Source organism: Engystomops pustulosus, chromosome 3 (genome assembly GCF_040894005.1).
Source record: "Engystomops pustulosus chromosome 3, aEngPut4.maternal, whole genome shotgun sequence".
Classification (NCBI taxonomy): domain Eukaryota; kingdom Metazoa; phylum Chordata; class Amphibia; order Anura; family Leptodactylidae; genus Engystomops; species Engystomops pustulosus.
The window spans coordinates 101,345,657-101,367,972 of NC_092413.1; the positions used below are offsets into that span (position 1 = coordinate 101,345,657).

Sequence of the window (22,316 nt, forward strand, 5' to 3'; positions counted from 1 at the left end):
GTAGGGCCATAGCCGGAGATAAAGTAAACTGAGAACCAATTATGTTTCTCAGCATTACCTCTAGTTGGTTCCAGAAACCTTTTAGTACACTACATTCCCAGAAAACGTGCACCAGAGTTCCTTTGGCTCTTGTGCATCTCCAGCAAAGCACAGAAACATTAGAGTATATTTTACGGAGTCTTTCCGGAGTATAGTACCAGCGATACAGCATTTTTCATCTCGTTTCTAAATGTAATGCACACTTAGATAATGCTCTTGGGGGGTCATATATGAATTCACACTCGTCTGCGTCTAGGATTATATCTAGGTCCCTTTCCCACTTCTCCGTACATGGGAGCTCTTTGAGTTCTTGAGCAGCTTCTATAGCTTTGTATGCTAGTGAGATTCCTTTTGTTAGTCTGGTTGGATGTAGGAATACTGATTCGAAGGTAGATTTGGGAGAAAGGTTACCTAGAAAGGCTGATGCTGCAAAGTGTCTAAGTCTAAGATATTTAAAAAAGTCTCTTTTCGGGACATTGAATTTGTTGCAAATGTCTGTAAACGTTATCAAGTGATCTTTTTGCCAAATGTCGGAGAGTTTCTGTATACCTAAAGTTAGCCAATTGGATAAATCTAAATCTTCCACTAGCTTGGGGACCAGGGAGATTGGTAAGTCCTGTAGCCTCAGGGTTATTATTTTGTGTAACTTTGTCTGTTTAAGCCAAATTTTAAGACCAGCTCTGGTGGTTAATAGTGGTGGGGTGGTATATTGTTTCCTAAGGCTAGTGCCCAAACTTTAGCCGCTATTGACCCCCCTGGGGTAACCTCGTTTTCCATTTGCACCCATGGTTTTGTAATTTTTGGGATGAGCCATTGCCTTGCCTGTTCTAAAACTGCTGCCTCATAATAACTAGAAATTCTAGGAAGGCCCAAACCGCCTTTCTTTTGTGGTAAGTATAATATGCTAGCTGCTGTTCTGGGTTTTTTTATACCCCCAAATGTGCCTGTTTATGAGTTGTTGTAATTTATTCAAATATTTCTTATAAACTGGTATTGGCATATTCTGGAAAGTGTAAACGATCTTTGGTAAGATCAACATTTTTACTGAGGCGATTCTTCCTATCCAGGTGACTTGATGTTTTGCATGTTCTTTTAAATCTGCTTCTACAGAATTTAACAGAGGGGTATAATTCAATTTATATAATTTTGAAGGTGGGAATGCTAATCGGACTCCTAAATTTGAAATATCCTGATCTGCCCACCCGAAAGGATATTTTGATAGAAAATTCGCTTTGGTCTGAGGAGGGACATTCATTCGCAATATTGTGGATTTGCTAGCATTGAGTTTGTAATATGACACTCTACATTCTAGAATCTTACTTATTGCTTCTAATGATGTTTCTGGATTGGAAACTGAAATTATTACGTCATCCACAAATAGTCCTATTTTGTGGCACGTTTGACCTACTTTGATACCTGAAATGTCTTTAGACGTTCTAACCTTCTCCGCTAGGGGTTTCATGACCAGGGTGAATATAAGAGGAGATAGGGGGCACCCTTGTTTAGTTCCATTTGTAATTTTAAAGGGTTTCGAAGAGTAACCACCCAGTGAGATAAATGCAGATGGAACTGTGTATAACGCCATTATACCTCGGGTCGCTTCTTCTGAGAAGCCAAATTTGCTCAATACTGCTTCTAGGTAGCCCCAATGCACTCAGTCAAACGCCTTCTCTGCATCCAAAGAAAGGAGCAGAGAAGGCTTTCAAGTTTGCTCTACCATTTCTATCAGATTGATAAATCTGCTCGTCCCATCTGCGATGACTCTCCCCCTGACAAAGCCCACCTGATTATGGTGTATCAGCCCCGGCAGGAGGAGTGCCAGTCTCTCAGCCATTATTTTGGAATATAGTTTTAGATTTTTAGATTGGGCTGAAGTTGGATGGTTTGTCAGGGTTCTTCCCTGACGGATGTTATTGAATACCTTTACTAAATATGAACCTAGCAGTTTGGAGTGAGTCTTATAGTAGTCATTGGTCAGTCCATCGGGTCCTGGAGCCTTACTATTTTTAAGTGTTTTAATGGCTTTGACTACCTCTGTTAGTGTAATGGGCATCGCTATGGTTTCTGATTGTTCCCTCGTTAGGGAGGAGAGTTCTACTGAGTTTAGGAACTAGTTAATTTCCTCATTTTTGGGTTGAATTGTGTCTGTATCTCTATTGAGATTATACAATTTTGTGTAATACTCCGCCATTACTTCAGCCATGTCCTGCGGATCATACACTTTTTCATTCCTACTATTTATTATAAAGGGTAACCTACTTTGCGTTTCTCTTTTTTTTAGTTGATTAGCTAAGATCTTACTAGCTTTATTTCCCTGGTTATAGTGTCTGGCTTTCAACTTTCTTAGAGCTTTCTCATATGCTTGTGTATCCAGTTGTTGAAGTTGGTGTTGTAGGCTGTTAATCATTCCCTCTCTATGCTCACAGAAATTTGATTTGTTTAACACTAGAAGCAGCATTAGGCTAGCTAAAATGTGAGTACGCAGTTTGTCATTTGCTTTTTTATATGCTGCCTCTAAACCCATATAGTGACCTCTAATGAACATTTTATGGGCGCACCATAGATCTACAGTGGTTAGATCCTCTGTATTGTTTTCCTCAAAAAACTTCTGCATAACATCAATTGTTTGGTCATGAAATTTAGGGAGGTGAAGCAAAAAGCTCTTGAGACGCCAATGTGAGGAACGAGGGTGACTGTACTTCTCAGCAATTTCTAAGTGTATTGGAGCATGGTCCGTCCAGCTGATCACATCAATTTTGGATGAGGTCACTCTCCGAAATAGCTGGTGATCGGCTAAAAACATGTCTATTCCGGAAAAATGCTTATGTGGATGCGAAAAAAAGCTATAATCTCTGTCTGCTGGATGCTGTAGCCTCCAAACATCCAGGTATGCTTCCTTATGTGCATAGCGGAATAGTTCTGTAGGCTCGTCCAGACTAGTAGATTTAGAGGTGTCCACTGCGGGCCACAGTGACATATTGAAGTCACCTGCAATCAAAACTGATCCTTGCTTGTACTTGTTTATCAAGGGGAAAAGTTTGTGAAAAAATGTATTTTGATGGGTGTTGGGTGCATATATAGACACTATTGTGTATGTGATATTGTTACCGGTAAGTGAACAAATCAACATAACATATCTACCTACCGGATCTATTATTTGGTCTATGATTTTGCAAGCTACAGAGTTCTTGATAGCTATTAATACACCCCGTTTTTGTCTATTGCTGGTGCTATAAACAAATGGGGGAATTGTTTGTGTTTAAGACTATACAAATCTTATTCATTCAAATGTGTCTCCTGCACACAAAGAACGTCTGCCCTCGAGCTTTGTGCTTCCCTCCACAAGCGTGATCTTTTAAAGGGGCTATTTAGCCCTTTAGCATTAACTGAGGTAACTCTGATTACCATGGTGTTTAAGTGGTCTTCTGCTGTATGTCCCTATTGCATCATTCCTTATAGATAATACACACGGTAAGGACAATCTCTTATCAGCCTGATAACTAAATAGTGAACAGATAATAAAAACATAACAAAAACAAAGGTAGTTTGAGCTACCCAGGAACACAAAATCTTGATCCCAGTTGGGGATCTATTGGGGATTGAAATGTGTACACTAGGCATTGTTTATCTAGCATAAAACCGTGACCTGGCCTAAACTTTTATGGCTTTAAGGCAGAAGTCACCCATAAGTAAACATGAAAAATGGCATTAATAAAGAAAGTACCACAGGACTATTCCAGGATAAAATCAGGTTTTCTGTACTGCATGCCACTCTTCTTCTTGTCTGGTTGCCGTTGACGCACTGCTTCTTCCAGGAGAAAGCCCCCATTCTTGCAGAAGCTGCTGCAGTTTAGCCAGTGATGCAGCTACGATTTGTCTTCCATCTTTGGAAATAATTATCTTCACTGGAAACCCCCACTTATAGGGAATGCCGTTTGCTCTTAGGACCTTCACTGATTCCTGGAACTCTCTCCTTCGGGCCAGTGTAATAGCAGACAGGTCTGTATATAGCGTAATGTCCTTAAATCTTTCTGGAAGTTCTGCTGGATTCCTTGCCTCCTTTAAAATGAAAGAAATGCAAGCGGGCTATTATATCCCTTGGAACTGTGGCTGGTAAGGCTTTGGCTTTGGGAAGCCTATGTACACAATCAATTAATAAATCTGTTGGGGAGCATCAGGTATTAGAGACACAAAATAGTCTGTGAGAAATTCAGCCAGTGCATCAGGCTTAACAGATTCAGGAATGCCATGGAACCGCACATTATTCCTGCGGGATCTGTCCTCCATATCTGCTACTTTTAGTCGTAATTCCCGCACTTCTTCCTCCAAGTTATTGCTCAAATCCACAAGCTCATTATGAGCTGCTGTAACTTCAGCCATTTTGTTTTCTACATGTAAAGTGCGCTCACCGAGCTCTGTACATTCTTTTTGAAATGACTGAAGCGCTCTCTGAATATCTTGCTGTAAGGAGGATCTTAAATCATTAAGCATGGACTTCAGGAGGTCCTCAGAGATTGTTAGTGAGGCGTTAGAAGCTGGTAAAGCTACATGTGCCGTCTGATGTATGGCTTACTTGGTAAGGCATCTGCTGGTACGCCATTAGGCTAGGGCTTCCCACCGGAGTGTTCATCTCTCCTTGCTGTAGTTGTTGCAGCAGGTTGGTAAGTGTTGTTACCAGAGATGAGCTGGATGAGCAGCCCTGCGATGGAGCCGGAGATGTTACAGGCTGTATAAGCGAGTGCGCAGCTCGTGTGCGGCCGCCGCCATCTTGCGACCGCGTGGATGGAAAGAATTCCGTTAATTTCGCGGCTCCCCATGCTTTTTCGCCTTCCCCATGGTGCCAGGTAAGAGTGGGGTGTTCAGGAGATCCGTTGGGGTATGGGTTATTCTGCCTTTCTGCTGTTTTTTAGTCGCTTACAGGTCAGGTCGCACGGAGCAGTGAGATATGCGTCCTACTCCATGAACAGCCGTCCACAACCCCCCATAAAACAGTATCTCACTGTGAATTCATGCAGTGGCTTTGGCACTTTAGTAAATCTCTCTGCAATGTCTGCGTTTTTTTTTTTAATAATCACTAAATTATCTAAATAAGAGTGAAAAATCACAGCAGCACATACAACAGGAGGGGAAAGGTATCACAATGTAATAAAGGATTTTATTTTAAAATAACATTAGTCATTGATCTGGTACTTGCAGTGGTTACTTGTTTAAGACACTATTTCTGAGAAGAGGGGAAAGTCCCTTGCAATTTTTTGGTAGTAAAAAATAGCAAAAAACCAAACTGCAATTGTTTTGTCACATTTTAAGACCAAAATGTTAAAGGGGTATTCCCACGAAGACAAGTTTCTTATATGTACTCAGGATAACAAAATACCCCATTCTCTAATTCACTGTTATTAACTAAAATGCAGCATTTCCCAGATATAAGTCCAACCTGTCTCTATCAGTCCTGCTGTACACAATTTCAGTTGCCCATAGACACGGCCCTGTAACTTCTGACCCTGTAACTTCTGCCCCCTCCATGGAGCACAGAGACACTCACTGATTACTTCCTGCCAGGAGATTGTGAGCATAGAGAAGCCAGATGGAAGTGCATATACATCTGTACCCTGATAATCTAACTACATTCTCACCCCACAAAACTATATGGGTCAAAATATGTCTGCTTTGAACGGTCCCGCCTACACCCTGGGATTTTGCACTAAGCAGCTGAGGTAGTGATAGGAGCTAAAACAGCAATAAAAGGGTTAAATGTTCTTTATTGTGTTAACAACAACCCTTTAAAGGGATAGAGCCTAACTTTGTGGTCAGTGTGGGTCCCAGTGATGACACCCCCACAGTTCACAAAAATGAGGGGGCAGTTGGGACCATTGTTGCTCCGTCAAACTAATGGGTCCGACGGAGGTATGTGGGACCCCAACGGACCCCTTGTTTTCGTCAGCACTGAGTCCCCCACTGATCAGCAAGTTAAGCCCTATCCCGTAGATAGGGCCTAACTTTTGTTCATGGGAAAACCCCTCTAAGGAAATTGCATGATAAATGTCCCCCAAGGAGTTGTAGATTTCATCACTGAAAACAAACTCTCCTCACCTTCTCTTTCATCAGCCCTGATTTTTCATGTGATCAGGCAACTTGTCACCTCAAAGCTACTTAACAAACCCAAGGCGATACTATGTACAACCCTGTAATTGCGTTTCAATGATTAATCCTTTACAAACAGCTACTGCACATTATCTTTCATTAATGTTCCTTGCATAGAGTTGCATAAAGTTTGATTTTAGAGAATTTATGAGAAAAAATAAAAGCTTGTGGATCAGCAATTTGATCTAACATATAAACTGTGAATTCATTTGCTCACACTTAATCTTGGCTAAATCAAAACAGAAGGTTACACTCAGGCATTTGTATAATCCATAGAATTGATTCCTCTGAGGATAATATTTTAGCTTTTAATATACCAGATTTTAACCTTTAATATAATGAAAGTTAAACAATTGCCCATTTCAAAGGAATCTGTCAGAAGTTGTGGGCATACGAATCTGCAAATAGTGTAAGTAAACAATCCTTTAGATCTGTGTAATACCTTTATGTGTCTTGTAAGAGCAAGAATATGAAAAAATGGACCATATTTTTCAGACTATAAGACGCTCCTCACTATAAGACACACCCTAGATTTAGTCTTCCAATAAAGGGAAAAATTATTTTACATCAATATTTTATATATATATATATATATATATATATATATATATATATATATATATATATGTATGTATGTGTATATATATATATATATATATATTATATCCCTGTTGGCTGCACAAAAGCACAGCACACACAAATCTGCTACATCCATACATTTACACACACAGCTCTGCTACATCCACACATTTACACACACAGTTTAGCTATACACACACACAAACAGAAATAGGAACACACTAATCGCTGCTACATAACACTGTTCAGAGTTATTCACAGTGGGCACTGCTACATACACAAATACAGACACACTGACCAGACACTGCTATACACATAAACACACACAGCTCTGCTATACACACATAAGGAGCCCACTGGACACAACTATACACAAACACACGCACAGCTCTGCTATAAGGAATGTAAGGAACACTCTACATATGAATGCAGACACACAGAGAACCTCCCTCCTCTCCTATTCTTACCTTCTTCCCAGGGCAGCATGTCTCCATTCTTGGAAGTATCAAGATCTTGAGTGATGTCAGAAGCATGTGATCAGTTACATGATTCTGACATCACTACAAGTCCTGTAGGCAGTGAGTAGGCATGTCAGGACACCCGGGAGAGGGGAGAGGGAGAGAGCCATGCGGAAGCTCTCCTCTCTGGGAGATCCGGTGCAGCACTATGCCAGCACCACACCCGATCTCCATTACAGCTGTCAGAAGGGTCTGGCAGTGCTTTATCCTCCTGACCTTCGGTCTATAAGACAAAGGCAGTTTTGAGCAAAAATTTTTTTTGGTAAAAGTGCATCTTTTAGTCTGAAAAATATGATATTTATATTCAAGGATTGTAGCTGGGTTCAGAGCACTGTAGTGCACTGATTTGTGATATCTCTTCAATGTACTGTTGCACAGCACCTCCTTGAACTGCCATAGTATTCAATCATAGGCCTGATACTGCAGTAATTAGCAGCAGAGGGGAAGACTGTGCTGTGTTCAGCAAAGATATCTAACACACCAGTGCACCAGAGTGCACCTAGTACAGCTACAATCTGGAATCATAAATTCATTTTTTACAGTCTCACTGCCACTTATAATACACACAAACATATGGTGACACAAATCACCAGGGCTGCTACTATAGCTTTGTATAGTCAAAACGGATTATAGATTTCATATGTTTAATGATAATGGTATGCATTTAAAAAAGGTCTTAAAATTCCATCACTTGTCACACATTCTCATAATTAATATATATGTATATACAGAAGTAGTTATTTTTTTTCTTCTTCAAAATGAACATTCCTTCATTCCTTCCTACAGAAGCAATTAAGGACAAACCTGTGAAAAAAGAAAAAGTTGATAAGAAAGTCCCAGCCAAAGGTTAGATTCACTTTCTGTTTATAGTCTGTGAATTGTCTGCTTTTTATTGGTTCTTGATAATTTTTAACCAAGATGTTTACAGAAATCTTCCCTACAATAGGACATATCTATCCATCTTTCTATGTGTCTGTCTATTTATCTATCCTCTATCTTAAAGAATATTTTCATTCTGGCAATGATAATGGTAAATATACAGAAATAGTACTATTTAAGACCATTCCATAACATTGAAAATTTGCTGCAAATTTTTCAGAACATATGGATTTAAAATTTGAATCATGCATAGTACAGTATACACACAGGCCCCCTGAGTATGCGGTAACGCGAAACGCGCGTCGGGGTATTGGCGTCCCCGCCACACACAGCATGGGTAAGCTGATTCTGCCATTATCTTGTTAGGAAAGGCACATAGCACTTTACCATAATGTTACAACTCCATGTTAGGTTGGATTATTAACTCTTTTTTTGCACAGGCACTTTATAGGATTTTTTCATTAACCTATACATGTTAAGATACCTGGGTTTACATTGCTCAACTGCTGATTTGTGTTTCGTGGATGCAATAGTGGAATCCCGAGGACAATATATTGTAGTCATACTGTTACATTGATGTTTTTAGATGATATTGATCAATAAAAGAAGTTTCTAATTTTAAATGGTGTAATGTAGTATATATGGACCAGATATCACTCATGTGCTCTTTAAGGTTTTGTTTAGTTAGGAATGGAGTGGGTTCATGCAAAAGAACGTATGGACAAATACGTATAGTACAGTATGTTGTGATATTTTTACTTTTTAGTAAATGCCACTAGATGTACCATATATACTCGAGTATAAGCTGACTCCAACATAAGATGACGTACCAAATTTTACCACACAAAACTGGGAAAACCGGCAGGCATATAAGGGCAGCGCTATGAGGGCGGAAAAAGCATTGGCCTCAGCCTCTGCCCAGCATATAGCTAGCCAGTCAATGATATATACTCAACCCTCCCAAACTATGTAGTTAGCCTGTGCCCACCCCGCTCCCAGCACATAAAAAAAATATAAAATCACTACTCACCTTTACAACATTCCTGTGCAGGTTCTCTTCTTTCTTCCAGTTGCAGGTCCGTGTGCACTGGTGGTGAACAGACAATGACGTCAGCTGCCTGACTTTGTTTTTTTTTAAAGACTTGAGTATATATACGGTACATTTTCAAACCAGAACACCATATTCTTTCTTCTTAAATCTTGCAGAGGCATAAGTGAGGCTTATCCATGGTACTATATACATGAAAATACTAACCACTGGGTTTATTATTGTAAATTTATGCCAAGCCTCTAAAGTTTACAGGCTCTATTATTCAGTGCTTTGATCATTATAGCTATTTTGCCATATTTGAGTAATATTGAATTTTTACTTTGCTGTTAGAAACCGATAAAGAAGAACCTAAAGGAAAAGACAAAAGTCAGAAGCAAGTCTCAGTGAAAGGTTTGTGATTTTACAATTTATAGATGGAATAACAGATGAATGGTCATGTGAACATTATATTTTTTCTTACTAGGATTACTTGTTCAGAAAAGTTGATTTTATTCCCACAACCAAGTGTGACTTTAAATCTTATGGAGTGCTCTTATTAATTTATTTCCCCCTTATACTCAGGACACATAACTAGCTCTCTAAACATATCAGCAAATCAATTTACTTATCAACTCTATCTTTATACCATAACCTTATATCCTGTTTCTGTGACAATACCTGTGCAGAGTGAGTTCTTAACAACATGAAACAGGCAACTTAGTGATCAACTTTAGATACTTTAAATTTACAAATCATAGTAAGGCACAATAAACAAATAGGGAGTCATTTAACTTAAGAGTTTCTCTTCTTTTCCTCCATATTTGCAACTTTTTATGGCAGATTTGTGTATTTGTGCCTAAATTTGTGACTTTTCCTCTTGTCTAGCAAAATTTTCAGCATTGCCCCTGTTATGTCTTTAAAATCCAGATGTGGACATATGAAAAAGTCGCAATTTTAGTGCAAATTGTGGTTAAAAAGTCTCAAATAAACTTCAGTCTAGAGTTTAGGTTGGAACTTTTGTGAGAAGAGTATGCGACTTTTCTGAGACTTTGCTGTCTGATATATCAACCTCTTAGATAAATCAAACAAGCCCAAAACCTAGAAAAAACAAGAAGACATTCACAAATGTCCTGACTTAAGATAAATAACCCACATAGAATCTTTAATAGAATATTTCTATATAATGCACATCCCTCCAATAGCATATTGGGGCAGATTTACTTACCAGTCCAGTCGCGATCCCGTGGTGTGCTGTCCGATGAGGAGTCAGGTCTCCCGCGATTCACTAAGCCCATGCGCCCGAGTTACTGCAGGTCCGACGGAGTTCACCTGGTACATGTGAGTGCGTGTCTTGCGACACAATTCAGCGCACGTAGGAAATATTCGCTAAACCCGATGGAATTGCGGTCCCGCAGTCCCTTAGTAAATGAGCCCCATTGTGTCCAATTTCAGCCACAGTCAAAAAAAGACCTGAGAACTCTGTTACAGGGAATCAGCTAAATGTTTTGCATTTGATGTTTCCATCATATGGTCCTTACAAAGCTCCTCTAAGCTAATTCCAAATGTCCCCCTCAATTTTTTGGGACCATATACATCAATATAGTCCAGATATGAGAGATCCTCCTCCCCCTGAACATCCTGAGTACCATCCTGAGGAATTTTTCCTACTTCTGGTAAACACATGCAGACTAAAAAAACACCAACAAGCTTCAACATTTGCTTCTGTTGTATGTATATGAAGAACATGAATAATGTATTAAAGAATTAAAGACTAGAAGTAGTTATCTTCCCTTTTCTCTTCAAATTGTACATTCCTTAATTACAGAAGCAGTCAAGGACAAACCTGCAAAAATCGAAAAAGCTAAGAAAAAAGCCCCAGCCAAAGGTATGATTCACATTCTGTTCATTAAATGTTACAAATGATGTGAATTGTATATTTTTTATTAGTTCTTGATCATTTTTTAGACAAATCCTTTTGTATAATAGGAAATAAAATTATACAACTATCCATCTATCTATCTAGTTCCTATTTATCTATCCTGACATCTTATGGAATATTCTATTTTTGACAATGCTAGTGGTACAGAATAGTTTTGGCAATGCTAGTGTTCTTAAGTTAATGTTCTATAAGACAGATAAGCACAATGGAGTCACCAACACCACAATTAAAAGGCTATAGCAAAGTGATTGGCTTAAAACATATCTTTTAATAATATCACAGGTAAAAAATCTAATCGCTAGTACCAGTGCTCATCAACGTGCATGCAAAACAATATGAAATCCAATATATTGGGGCAGATTTATAAAGTGCCTGAAAGTCAGAATATTTCCAGTTGCCCATGACAACCAATCACAGCTCAGCTTTCATTTTACCAGTGCTCATGAATATTTCAAAGGGGAGCAGTGATTGGTTGCCATGGGCAACTAGAAATATTCTGACTTTCAGACACTTGATAAATCTGCCCCATTGTGCCAAAACTGCACAAATAGGGATCATAGTTCCGTACTCACAAGCATTGGTAACAAGACACTGATAAGAAAATGACGGATTTTAACAGGCATCGGCTATGCAAGTAGCAAAGAGGAATGTACAGAGGGCTGTAGTCAAGATTTCCCTGGACTCCGAATTTAGCTCTCATTCTCACAAGGGCAGCACCATGGAAGACCCTAATGTGTTCGCACTGTCCCTTTGGCCAAACTACAAATTCAGTGATTCATTAAGATGTGTGAACGGCCTCTAGGATGGATCGCATAGGCTTTAGCTCTGCCCCTTAGAGTGACTTGCATAAGCTACTGGTGGCAGAACAGCCATACCCCCCCTAATGTTCAGTATTAATAAAGATTCTGCCCTATACAATAAACATCAATGTATCATTCAGAATTAAGCACATTTTTCAAATCTGAATTATCTATGGCAAAAAAATGTAGTGAATTTAATACCTTTTTATACAAGCCTCCAGGCATTCCTTTCCATAAATTTTTTCTTCTTATTTTTCTTTTTTTGAAAGTAAGGTTAAATAAGGCAAATACATTGTATGTATGTAATACAAACCACTTTGTTAACATAGATTTAATACAGTTTAATACAGATTTAAAACCGTTTTTTTTTGCTATTCAGAAACCTCTAAAGAAGAACCTAAGGAAAAGGACAAAACTGCAAAGAAAGTCTCCGTGAAAGGTTTGTGATTTTGTTAGAGATAAAAAACAATTTGGACATTATTTTACATAATGAGATCGAAGTACATTGGCCAAATTTATATTAGACAGTTATGCTGCATTAGATTTATGTAGTGTCTGATGTCTGATAAATCTGGTAAAGTTATCAAGGTGTACTTTGGACCTCCTAATAGTTAAATTACAGTATAATATAGCATATTTTGGTGCATTTATGTGCACTTTTGTCACAACAAGGGCCACACTCTAGAATACAAGCCCTTTTACCAGAGACACAATTCTTTTGACAGAGAATATGCCGCAGCCATCTGAAAAGTGTAACTAAAACACGGTAAATCTGGTTGATGGACTTCTAGGCAGCCAATCGGCCAGCTTTTGGCCATTAGCAGTCACAGGCAAGGTGAGCCATATGACCGTGCTGTATAAGAGGCAGGGTCACATGTACTGGTGCCATTACAGACAGAAAACAAAGCTAGGGACAGGCTGATGATCAAGACAGGGTCAAACAAGCAGGAATTTAGAAAGAATAAACAATTGCCCTTTTCAGTGCAGATAGAATATGGAGAAGATGCTACTATACTAAGGAACAGGTAGAAATTGGAAATCATTGCCATTTTTAGGGCAGTCTCAAAGCTGTGTGTTGCTACTCATTGGCTGCTTTAGTGCAGTTCCAGTCTTAGTACTAATTGCATACCATACTACCTTACAGAATCAGCCTTAGTACTCTTTGGATTTACAGCATCAAACAGTGCTACTTTACAGTACCAGTCTTGGCACTATTTGCCTCATCCAGTACTACATGGCACTATCAGTCTTAGTAGTATCTGCATCATACAGTAGAACATTATAGCACCAGTCTTGATACTATTTGCATCATAGACTAGTTTGCAGTAGCTGTATTTAAGGAATACCCGTTTTATGTTTTTGTTTAATAATACTTTACACCTATCATTCCAGTAATTGGATATATGCTGTCATTTATCTTGTTTTAGTTCCTGATGTGTACGGGATCGGATGCCCTGACACATGCTTTTTCTTCACCCTTTCTAGGGTTGATGTATATGTGAAAACCAAACTAGAACTTCTGTTCTAGATCCCGCCCCCTTCCCAGGTGGGGGGTGTGTGGTCCCGATGGCAGCCCCGGGGTCTGCCAGTGCCCTGGGTCTGCGTGATCCTGCTCTGGGAGCCCAGCCCTGCCTCCTAGCAGAACCCGGGTGTAACACAGTGTAATACATCTGTTTTTAAGATATTTGCAGTCACCATGTATTACAGCATGATGTTTCTTTGTTTAATAGTTGCAAAAGCAGAACCTGAAAAAATTGTTAAGTCTGAGAAAAAGGTCCCAACCAAAGGTAAGTGATCAGGATTTTGATTTGTCAATATAATTTTTATGTTTTCAGTAATATGGTTATAATAATTGCTTCATGTATTACCTAAATAACTGCTCACAATATATAGTGCAATTACTTAAAAAGTTATTGCACAACTGTTATTGCAGGTAAGCTGCTCCTGAGCATTATCTATTGTTTGTTCCAGATGCCTTTGCAATATCAAATACTAATACCTTAACCTCACAAAGCAAGGGAATACACAATAATCTCAGACTCACTTGTATATGTTTTATGGTATTAGCTATTTATGTTTGTTTAAATGTAGGTTTATAACTTATTATGTTTTAATTTTATATAAATGTGGTGATGCAATCTTTAATTGTTATCTATCATTTATAATCCCCACTAATCATGAGGATGAGCTAAAGCATTCTACTCAATATGTAATGAGATCCTCTTCTTATAATACAGCATAATAAAATATCTCTTTCTTTCTTGAATAGCTGAAAAAGCAGAACCAGAAAAACTACCAAAATCTGAGAAAAAAGCCACAGTCAAAGGTTAGTTCTCATAATTGTGAAATATGGATACTAATTCGATAACTGCTAATTTTAATAATAAATCAAAGTATTACTTAATGATAATACATGATTATTATAATAATTATTATGATTATAATATTATATATTATGTTGGGGGCTATTTGGCTAGAAAAACATTGCAGACTGATTGCAGACAAGTACTGATGTGAATTTTTGGAAAATAAAACATTTATTAAGCTATTTTAAATCTTTTACTTTCTTGTATTATATTTTCAAGCCTTTAAAGACCTTTTCTTCTTATAAAAAGGTTTAGTTTTTAAATTTTAAATAGTATTATATCTGAGATTCTATTAATGCTGCACAGCTTCAGATTAATACAGCTATATTACTAAATTTCCTTTTAATATTAACTGAACAAACTAAACAAACTGCAGGACATTGGCAAAATCCTCATCCAGAGTTTTAAATAAAATAAAAATAAAATAGTTACTAAAATTAAAGACTAAATATCTTTCTTAAATTTAATTAACATTTTAGCTGCATTTACTTTTAAATTTAACTTATTTCTAAATTACTAAAATGTCACTTTATTTACTGCTTTTTAGATGAAAAGAAAGCAAAAGTTTCTTTGACTGTGGAAAAGGAAGAGAAAGAAGAAAAGGCTAAAACATCTGAAACAAAGCTACCAAAGGCGGTGAAGGAAACAAAAACATCAGAGGAAAGCATAGCAAAGCTAAAGACCAAGGAAGAAGAAAAGGAGAAGGTGGAAACCAAAGTTGAAACACAAGGTAAATAGCCAAATGAATACTGATGAAGATCTTTCCGAAGGTAGCTCATGGGAATCGTATAATAAAATTGTAAACGTGTCAAAAAGACTCCAAATCCAAAACATTTTCTTATGTGATGTTCACTTTTAATCATTTAATATTACAACATTGTATTGTATCAAAGGATATTTTAAATACATTTTTATCAAAACTCTATGGCTGCTGTCCTTTTACCAATTGATCTCGTTCTGCCTTGTTGTCATAGATATTAACACTAAGTATGTTTTAGGGACAGAATTGCCTGCTCTGAATATACTCAAATGAAAATAACCTGAAGAAACCAAAAGTATGGGAATTCTTAAATCCCATATTCCAGAAACAAACTAGAGGGAAAAGAATGAGATAATTCAAAATATAAAATATTCCGGTGTCATGGAAATATAATTAGTTCTAGGGATAGTTTCAGCCATGAAGTAAAGGTGTAAAGGGTCAAGGTTACTCTCTCGTAGCTTAACAACCTCTACATACCCATGTGCCATTTTCACATTATTTTCACATTCTTGCTAACAGAAAATGAACTTCGTATGTAGTTCACACTTGGTTGCTTTCTGCTAGCAATTCAGTGGAGATGAATAGAATATGCTTTAAAATGAGAAAAAATGCTAATATAGATTTCAAGAAAGCAGAGGGGATAAAAAAATTTGTGAAAAATTCACTAACCTTTCAACAAACTTTGCATACTTTTTTTTAGTACAAGTAAACACAAGAAATTCCTAAATTCTGTTTAATAGCAAGTCAGAAGGAAAGTCATTGAGGGGGCAGATTATATACAATCTCATCATAGGGGGGAGGGAAAGCAGTGAGTCAATGTGTAACAGTTGCGATATAATGGCAAAATCACAGAGAGAGACTGCAGAGATTAGAGCATGCAAAGTGCTATTCAAATATGCCATACTTTAAATTGTGCTTGAAAAAGGACCATGCACTGTATATAGTAACTCATTTATTGTTTAATTCATAACAAGATTATACAAATGTTAGCAACTCTTATTCATTGTATAGAAATGTCTACCATTAAATTAGCTTTCATTTTAGAAAACACTTCAGTTTTTACATAACATTCTAGCCAAATTCCTAAATGGCTGCAACACATACTGTACCATGGGTACCCATTTAGACACATATAGGATACGTTAGGGTTGAAACCAGAAAAGGCTTGACCCAATATCAAAATTATTATTAAGCCTTCATTCTACATGCATAAGCATCACAGGCTGAAATACAAAGAAATTGTTGCATTTCTGTAACCTATAGGTTCCTGTAGACAGTGCATCCTGGCAATGGTAAATGGTACAGGTACATCCCAGAAACTAATAATAATTCTTATAAATTGAATTAAAAGGATGTGTATGGTCTCTGCAAAGCTTTGTATACAGAAACATTGCACTTATCACTGGTGACTAGTCTAGGCTTCTGGGATCCCTTACCACCTTGGGCCCCATAGCAATGATTATGGCTTCTATGTAGTTATAGTTATTGGATTAGGAGAATATAATTTGTGATTGTGAGCGGCAACACTTATTGGTGCATATCTGATTCAAGTGTAATGCTGCGCTTTCTCTGTGCTTTGAACTTTGTGTACATTCCAATAATAGTGAAAAGGAGCAGAATCTATTTTCTAGGTTGCTGTCATTGTGCCAGAACAAGGCAATTTGATTAATAAATATGACTCAATAAGTTATTTTTGTGGACCATTTTTTGTGTACTCAGCAAAGTTTCTAAGTAGTTTACTCTACAGTTCGAATCTCAGAAAAGTCCCCCTAAACTTAAGCTCCATAAAAAAATACAGTGCCAGAACCAGGGGTCCTACATAAATATATACAGTATCCCAAACTATTGCACATATATACAAAGGCTCCCTAATTTACATATATATGTAAATTGTATATATATATATATATATATATATATATATATATATATATATATATATTTAGTGTTGGGGATAGAGATATCGTGGTATTGTAATAAATGATGTGGAAAATCCCCATGTTCTGCCATACTGTGCTATGACAGTAGAAGTTAGGATAAATCTGACAACCTAGGGTTAACCCCTTCCCGGCATTTGACTTAATAGTACTGCATGACGTGAGGTGAGTTCCCGCATTTAGCAGTACTATGACGTCATGGATAGTAAAGATCACTGTGTTTATAGACACAGTGATCAAGAGGAGATGGTTGCTGTCCCTGACAGCAGGGCATCTTCCCTCAAGGACAGGGGGGGGGGGGGTCACTCCCCCTGCCTGGAATGCCCGACAGTCCGACATGTCGGATCACGATCGTTATCGCCTAGGTGCATGCCTGGGAAGATGGCGACATCACGCCATCTTCCCTGAGTCTTTCGGGGTTGGTGCCGAGTGGTGCCACCTCCAGCCCTCCCCCCCCCAACAGCCCCATGTCGGACAGGAAGAGAAAGGCAGCATGGAGGGACAGGAAGCATGGAGGGACAGGCAGCATGGAGGAACAGTCAATTGAAAAGGTGCCATCCTGCCACCTCCCAGATCCCAGATCGATCCGATCAGTCGGTCAGTAGTGATCGGATCAATATAAAGTAGCTGACAGACATTTTACCTCAAGGCCCCCTCCCTTTCTTTCCCCCCCCCTTCTTATTCCACACTCCCCTCATCCACCTCCCCTTATTGATGAAAAGGAGGCATCATGCCACCTCTCTGATTGATTTGATTGGTTGGTCTGTACTGACCAACCAATTGGATCTGTGGGGGGATATTCAAAGTACTTCACACTGATCTGCATGTTGCATTCTAGTCCTGAACAGTGTGCAAATCAATGTGTGATACCCGTCTGTGCTTTGTCTAGCTAGAAATTGCTGCAGTTGGCACCTTTGGTGGCATACAATGAAATGTGCTCTTTTTTTGCACATTTTTTTTTTTTTGGTGTGCGGATCCTGTGACCGCTAAGCAGTTGATTGTATCTCTGTTTATTTTTTGGTACAGGATTCCTTTTGTAACTTTTGTAGTAGTCGCACCCCCTGTGTGCGTTCTGAAACCGCTTGCCGCTGATCAGTGCCGAAGTTCACTGGTCAGTGTCTGTGCTTTATTTTTTTTGGTGTGTGGATCCTGTGACCATTGAGCAGTTGATTGTATTTATGTTTGTTTTTTTTTCACTGGTCAGTGTCTGTGCTGTTTTTTTGGGCACTTGTTCTGCAACAACTTAGCACTGACCAGTGACATTTTGCTGATCAGTATCTGCTTATTTTTTTGTTGAAGTATCTTTTTTGATATAGGAGAATAAAGGTTTTTTTTCTGCAGTAACTTTTTATACTACATTTTTGATATGTGCTGTGACAACTGAGCACTGATCAGTGACATTTTATTGATCAGGTCTGTGCTCATTTTTTGTCATAGTATCTTTTTTGGTATTGGAGGATAAAAGTTGTTTTTTTTTTACTCCAGTAACTTTTTCCACTACACAGGGAGTCTTTTTTTTTTTTTTTTTTAACTACAGTGTTATAGGTTCCCGTACACGTGTTGAATCACAACATAAACACCCCCTTGAAAAAAGTTTTTACACGTGTTGAAGCACAACATTTACACACCCACTTGAATGAAGTTTTTACATGTGTTGAAGCACAACATTTACACACCCCCTCCCAATAAAAAAATGTCCCATTTATCCCAAAGAACCATCTCAGCAGAGGAGGCATTTGCCCTTATCGCCTCCGATACTGATTCAGAAGGGGTGGATAACACATTCCTCTATTTCTCATCCTCCTCTTCTTCCTCATCCAGTGATGAAGGGCCCCTCCAGAAGGCACCCCAGGACATCGGTTGAGGTTGTTCCCCTGCCCACAAGACCCTGAATGGATCCCACCCCCTTATAATTATGAGCCTCAAATTCCTGTGTTTGTGGGAAGTTCAGGTATTAATTTTGAGAAAGAAGGCCTCACAGAAATTGACTTTTTCAAAGTCTTTTTCTCTGAGGATCTTGTGAAATTTTATGGTGGTGCAAACAAATTTGTATGCCCAACAGTTCAACAGCCCAACTTAATCATTTTCTAGGTGGACCCCTGTAGATGCGGTAGCAATGATGACGTTTTTGGGTCTTGTGCTACATATGAGCATTGTCAAAAAACCTGAGTTAATGCAGTATTGGAATTCTGATATTTTTTACAGTACTCTTATTTATCGCACAATAATGACTCGCACGTGCTTTGAGACCATTCTAAAAATTTTACACTACAATGACAATTCGCCATGCCCACCTCAAAGCGACCCATCATTTGACCATCTATATAAAATTAGGCCAATCCTTGATCACTTTAGCACCAAGTTTTTGGTGTCCTGCACCCTTGAAAAATTTATTTGTGTAGACAAGTCACTCATACATTTTAAAGGAAGACTAAGAATATGCCAATACTTGCCCAGCAAGAGGGCAAGGTATGGAATTAAAATGTACAAGCTGTGCGAAAGTACCACAGGCGTGGTACACCCACAGCCCCCCAGAATGCCCCTGTCCTAGGAGTTACTGGGAAGCTTGTCTGGGATCTGATGCACCCACTGCTGGATAAGGGTTACCACCTGTATGTGGATAACTTTTATACCAGCATTCCACTCTTCAAGTCCCTCATTTCCAGGGGAAATTCCTATGTGCTATACCAATGTGCAGGTCATGAGGTATCATTTCTTTGCTTTCAAGAGGTGGTGATCAAGGCCCTCTTATTTGGTCATTAAGAAGGACCCAGTACTTCTGATATCCCCTGTATTGTCCCAGGGCAACATTTCCCTGGCGAAGTACCCCAAACTGGAGGACGAGGAAGGATACAAAAAAGATGCAAAGTATGTTACAAAATGGGGAAAAGAAAGGACAAAATTTATCACTGTGACACCTGTCCTGAAAACCTGTCCTGGCCTCTGCATGAAAGAATTCTTCAGAATCTATTATTCACCTATCATTCAAATTGCCTTCAAAAAGCCACAGGGGTCTTTTTCACTTCCACTTCCTGCTCTGTGTCCTTACAGAAGTTTATATCCACATGTGCATTATTTCCGGGTTCAGGAGAAAATGTTGAATAATTTCTGTGGAGTAACCTCTCCTTTTGCCCCTTGGGGGTGCCAAAAAAATTGGGGAAAAATGTAATTTTTGATGGGAAAAAATATAAATTTTTTCATGTTTCAGTCCAAATTTTTTAACACCTGTGGGGTCCAAATATTCATTGTACACCTTGATAAAATCTCTGAAGGGTTTAGTTTCCAAAATGGGGTCCTTTTTGGGATTTTTCACTGTAATGGTACTTCAGGGGCTCTCTAAATGCATCAACTGCATGAACTGATACAAATATAAATAAACAGTAAAAATCATAAAAACATTAGGTAAAAAATGTAATAAAAATTGAAAAACTTACCGTCCTCAAAATTTTAGCATTGAAACCGTCATCAAAAGTCACAAAAAAATGACACCACAAACAGCTCTATCCACTGAAGTATTAAAAAGTTATTAGCTCCAGAAGATGGCAAAATTATTTTTTTTTGTATAGGAGGTTTTAATTCTTGTACATATATGAAAACATTATAAAACCTACATACATTTGGTATCCCAATTGTTTTAAAATTGTGGTGCAAATGCATTTTTTGGAAATTTCACCGCATTTTGAATTTTTTTCCTGTTTCCCAGTACACGACATGGAATATTCAATACTGTCGCTATGAAGTGCAATTTGTTATGCAGAAAATAAGCCCTCACTCAGCTCTTTAGTTGGAAAAATAAAAAATTTATAGATTTTTCATAAAATGAATCTTGCTTTATTCTGATGCTGATAACTTTTTGATACTTTGGTGTATGGAGCTGCGTACTGTGCTTTTTATTCTATTACTACATTGGTGTTCAGCAAGGGGTTAATTATGTGGATGCTATCGATTCTTATATAACATGAACGGGTGGAGGGCAGGTATGTTTCCCAGCTGCTTCAAAGGACCAACCACCCCAGGCAACCCCCGATTGATGCTAGAAAATGCCTTGTATGCCTTCTTACAGCAAGGTGGTATATAAAAAAGTAGCATGATTTAGCTATGGAATATTTCATTTGTAGATGATAACAGACTTGTCAAACCATTAGTTAACAACAAATAAGCCAACGCCTTTCTTATATTTGTGGTTCTGTTTTTCACTCCCAACCTTCCAAAACTTTTTATTTTTGCATTTGCAGAGCTATGTGATGGCTTGTTATCTGTAGGCCAAATTGTTCTTTTTAGAGACTGTATTTAATATACTGTAAAGCTGGAAGACAGTTCAACAGTTCAACTAAAAAATGCAGTTTTGCCATTTTATTACGGGATTTGAATTTATGGTTTTCAGTGTGCGATTGAAATGACACATCCCAGTGATACCAAAATTTTTTAAGTTTTTGTTTTAATACCCTTAAATGTAATCTCCATTCATCAACAATTATTGCATCTTTTGTAAGTGGTACACCATGCCACAAGAACAGTGTTTTCCCAAATTACCACAGTATATCAAGCTAAAACCTTTATTTTGCAAAAATCATGTCCAATTTGACATGCTTTGTGCAGCGCTGCATAATCTGTTCGGGCTATATATATAAAGAATTATTATTTTTATTATTATTATCATAATTAGAGAACAACTGTACTGTAGCACAGAGAAACATTAAAACAGTTAACAATCAGTATGAAGTGTACAGACCTTTGCTTTGATTGACTTTAGCACATATGCGGCAACAGAACAATGTTTTTTGTTTAAGGAACTGCTGTACCCCTTTACAGGGGACATTGTCCTGCCTAAAATAGCTTGCTCATTGAGTGAAGAACGCAAGGAAGGGACCCACTTTCATTCACTCTGCCATGTAGCTGTATGAAAGGTCCAACTCCTGAAAACATTCCACAAACCATGACACTTCCTCCTCCACCTTTCACTGACTTCTTTACACACTTTGGGTTCAGTCTTTCCCAGTTTCCCATCAGATTCAAATAAATTAATCTTGCTTTTGTCACTAAAATGAACTGTGGACCACTTTTTCTATGTCCAAGCAATATGCTCCTCAGCAAAGGTGATTCTAACTGTTTGATTCTTTCTACTAACAAAAGGTTTGGTCACTGCATAGTGGGATTTCAGTCTAAATGCTCTTTAACATCAAGACACTGTATGATAAGACAGATCCTTATCGTGTCCGGTGCTGAACTAGCAAACAATACTAGCTTCAGTGTTAAAATGATTACCAATGGAGATTCTCTGAATTATCCTGTCCTCTCTTGCATTTGTCTTTTGAGGGTTATTAACCT

The 22,316-nt window shown here is 38.1% G+C and overlaps 1 protein-coding gene across 40 annotated transcripts in view; it reads left to right on the forward strand.

Moving 5' to 3' along the window:
- The window catches only part of TRDN (triadin), a 478,227-nt gene that overhangs the window by 121,119 nt on the left and 334,792 nt on the right, over window positions 1–22,316 (forward strand). For 37 of the 40 annotated variants that reach the window (XR_011854160.1, XR_011854161.1, XM_072141623.1 and 34 more), the window contains 7 exons: window positions 8,064–8,123; window positions 9,538–9,597; window positions 11,012–11,071; window positions 12,305–12,364; window positions 13,656–13,712; window positions 14,195–14,251; window positions 14,839–15,021. Coding sequence is in view for 38 of the 40 variants with exons in the window: in XM_072141623.1 (XP_071997724.1) it covers window positions 8,064–8,123; window positions 9,538–9,597; window positions 11,012–11,071; window positions 12,305–12,364; window positions 13,656–13,712; window positions 14,195–14,251; window positions 14,839–15,021 (537 nt within the window). In the remaining 2 variants the exon portion in view is untranslated. The remainder of the gene's footprint in view (window positions 1–8,063; window positions 8,124–9,537; window positions 9,598–11,011; window positions 11,072–12,304; window positions 12,365–13,655; window positions 13,713–14,194; window positions 14,252–14,838; window positions 15,022–22,316) is intronic. The other 3 variants (XM_072141644.1, XM_072141656.1, XM_072141658.1) reach the window with 2 other exon arrangements.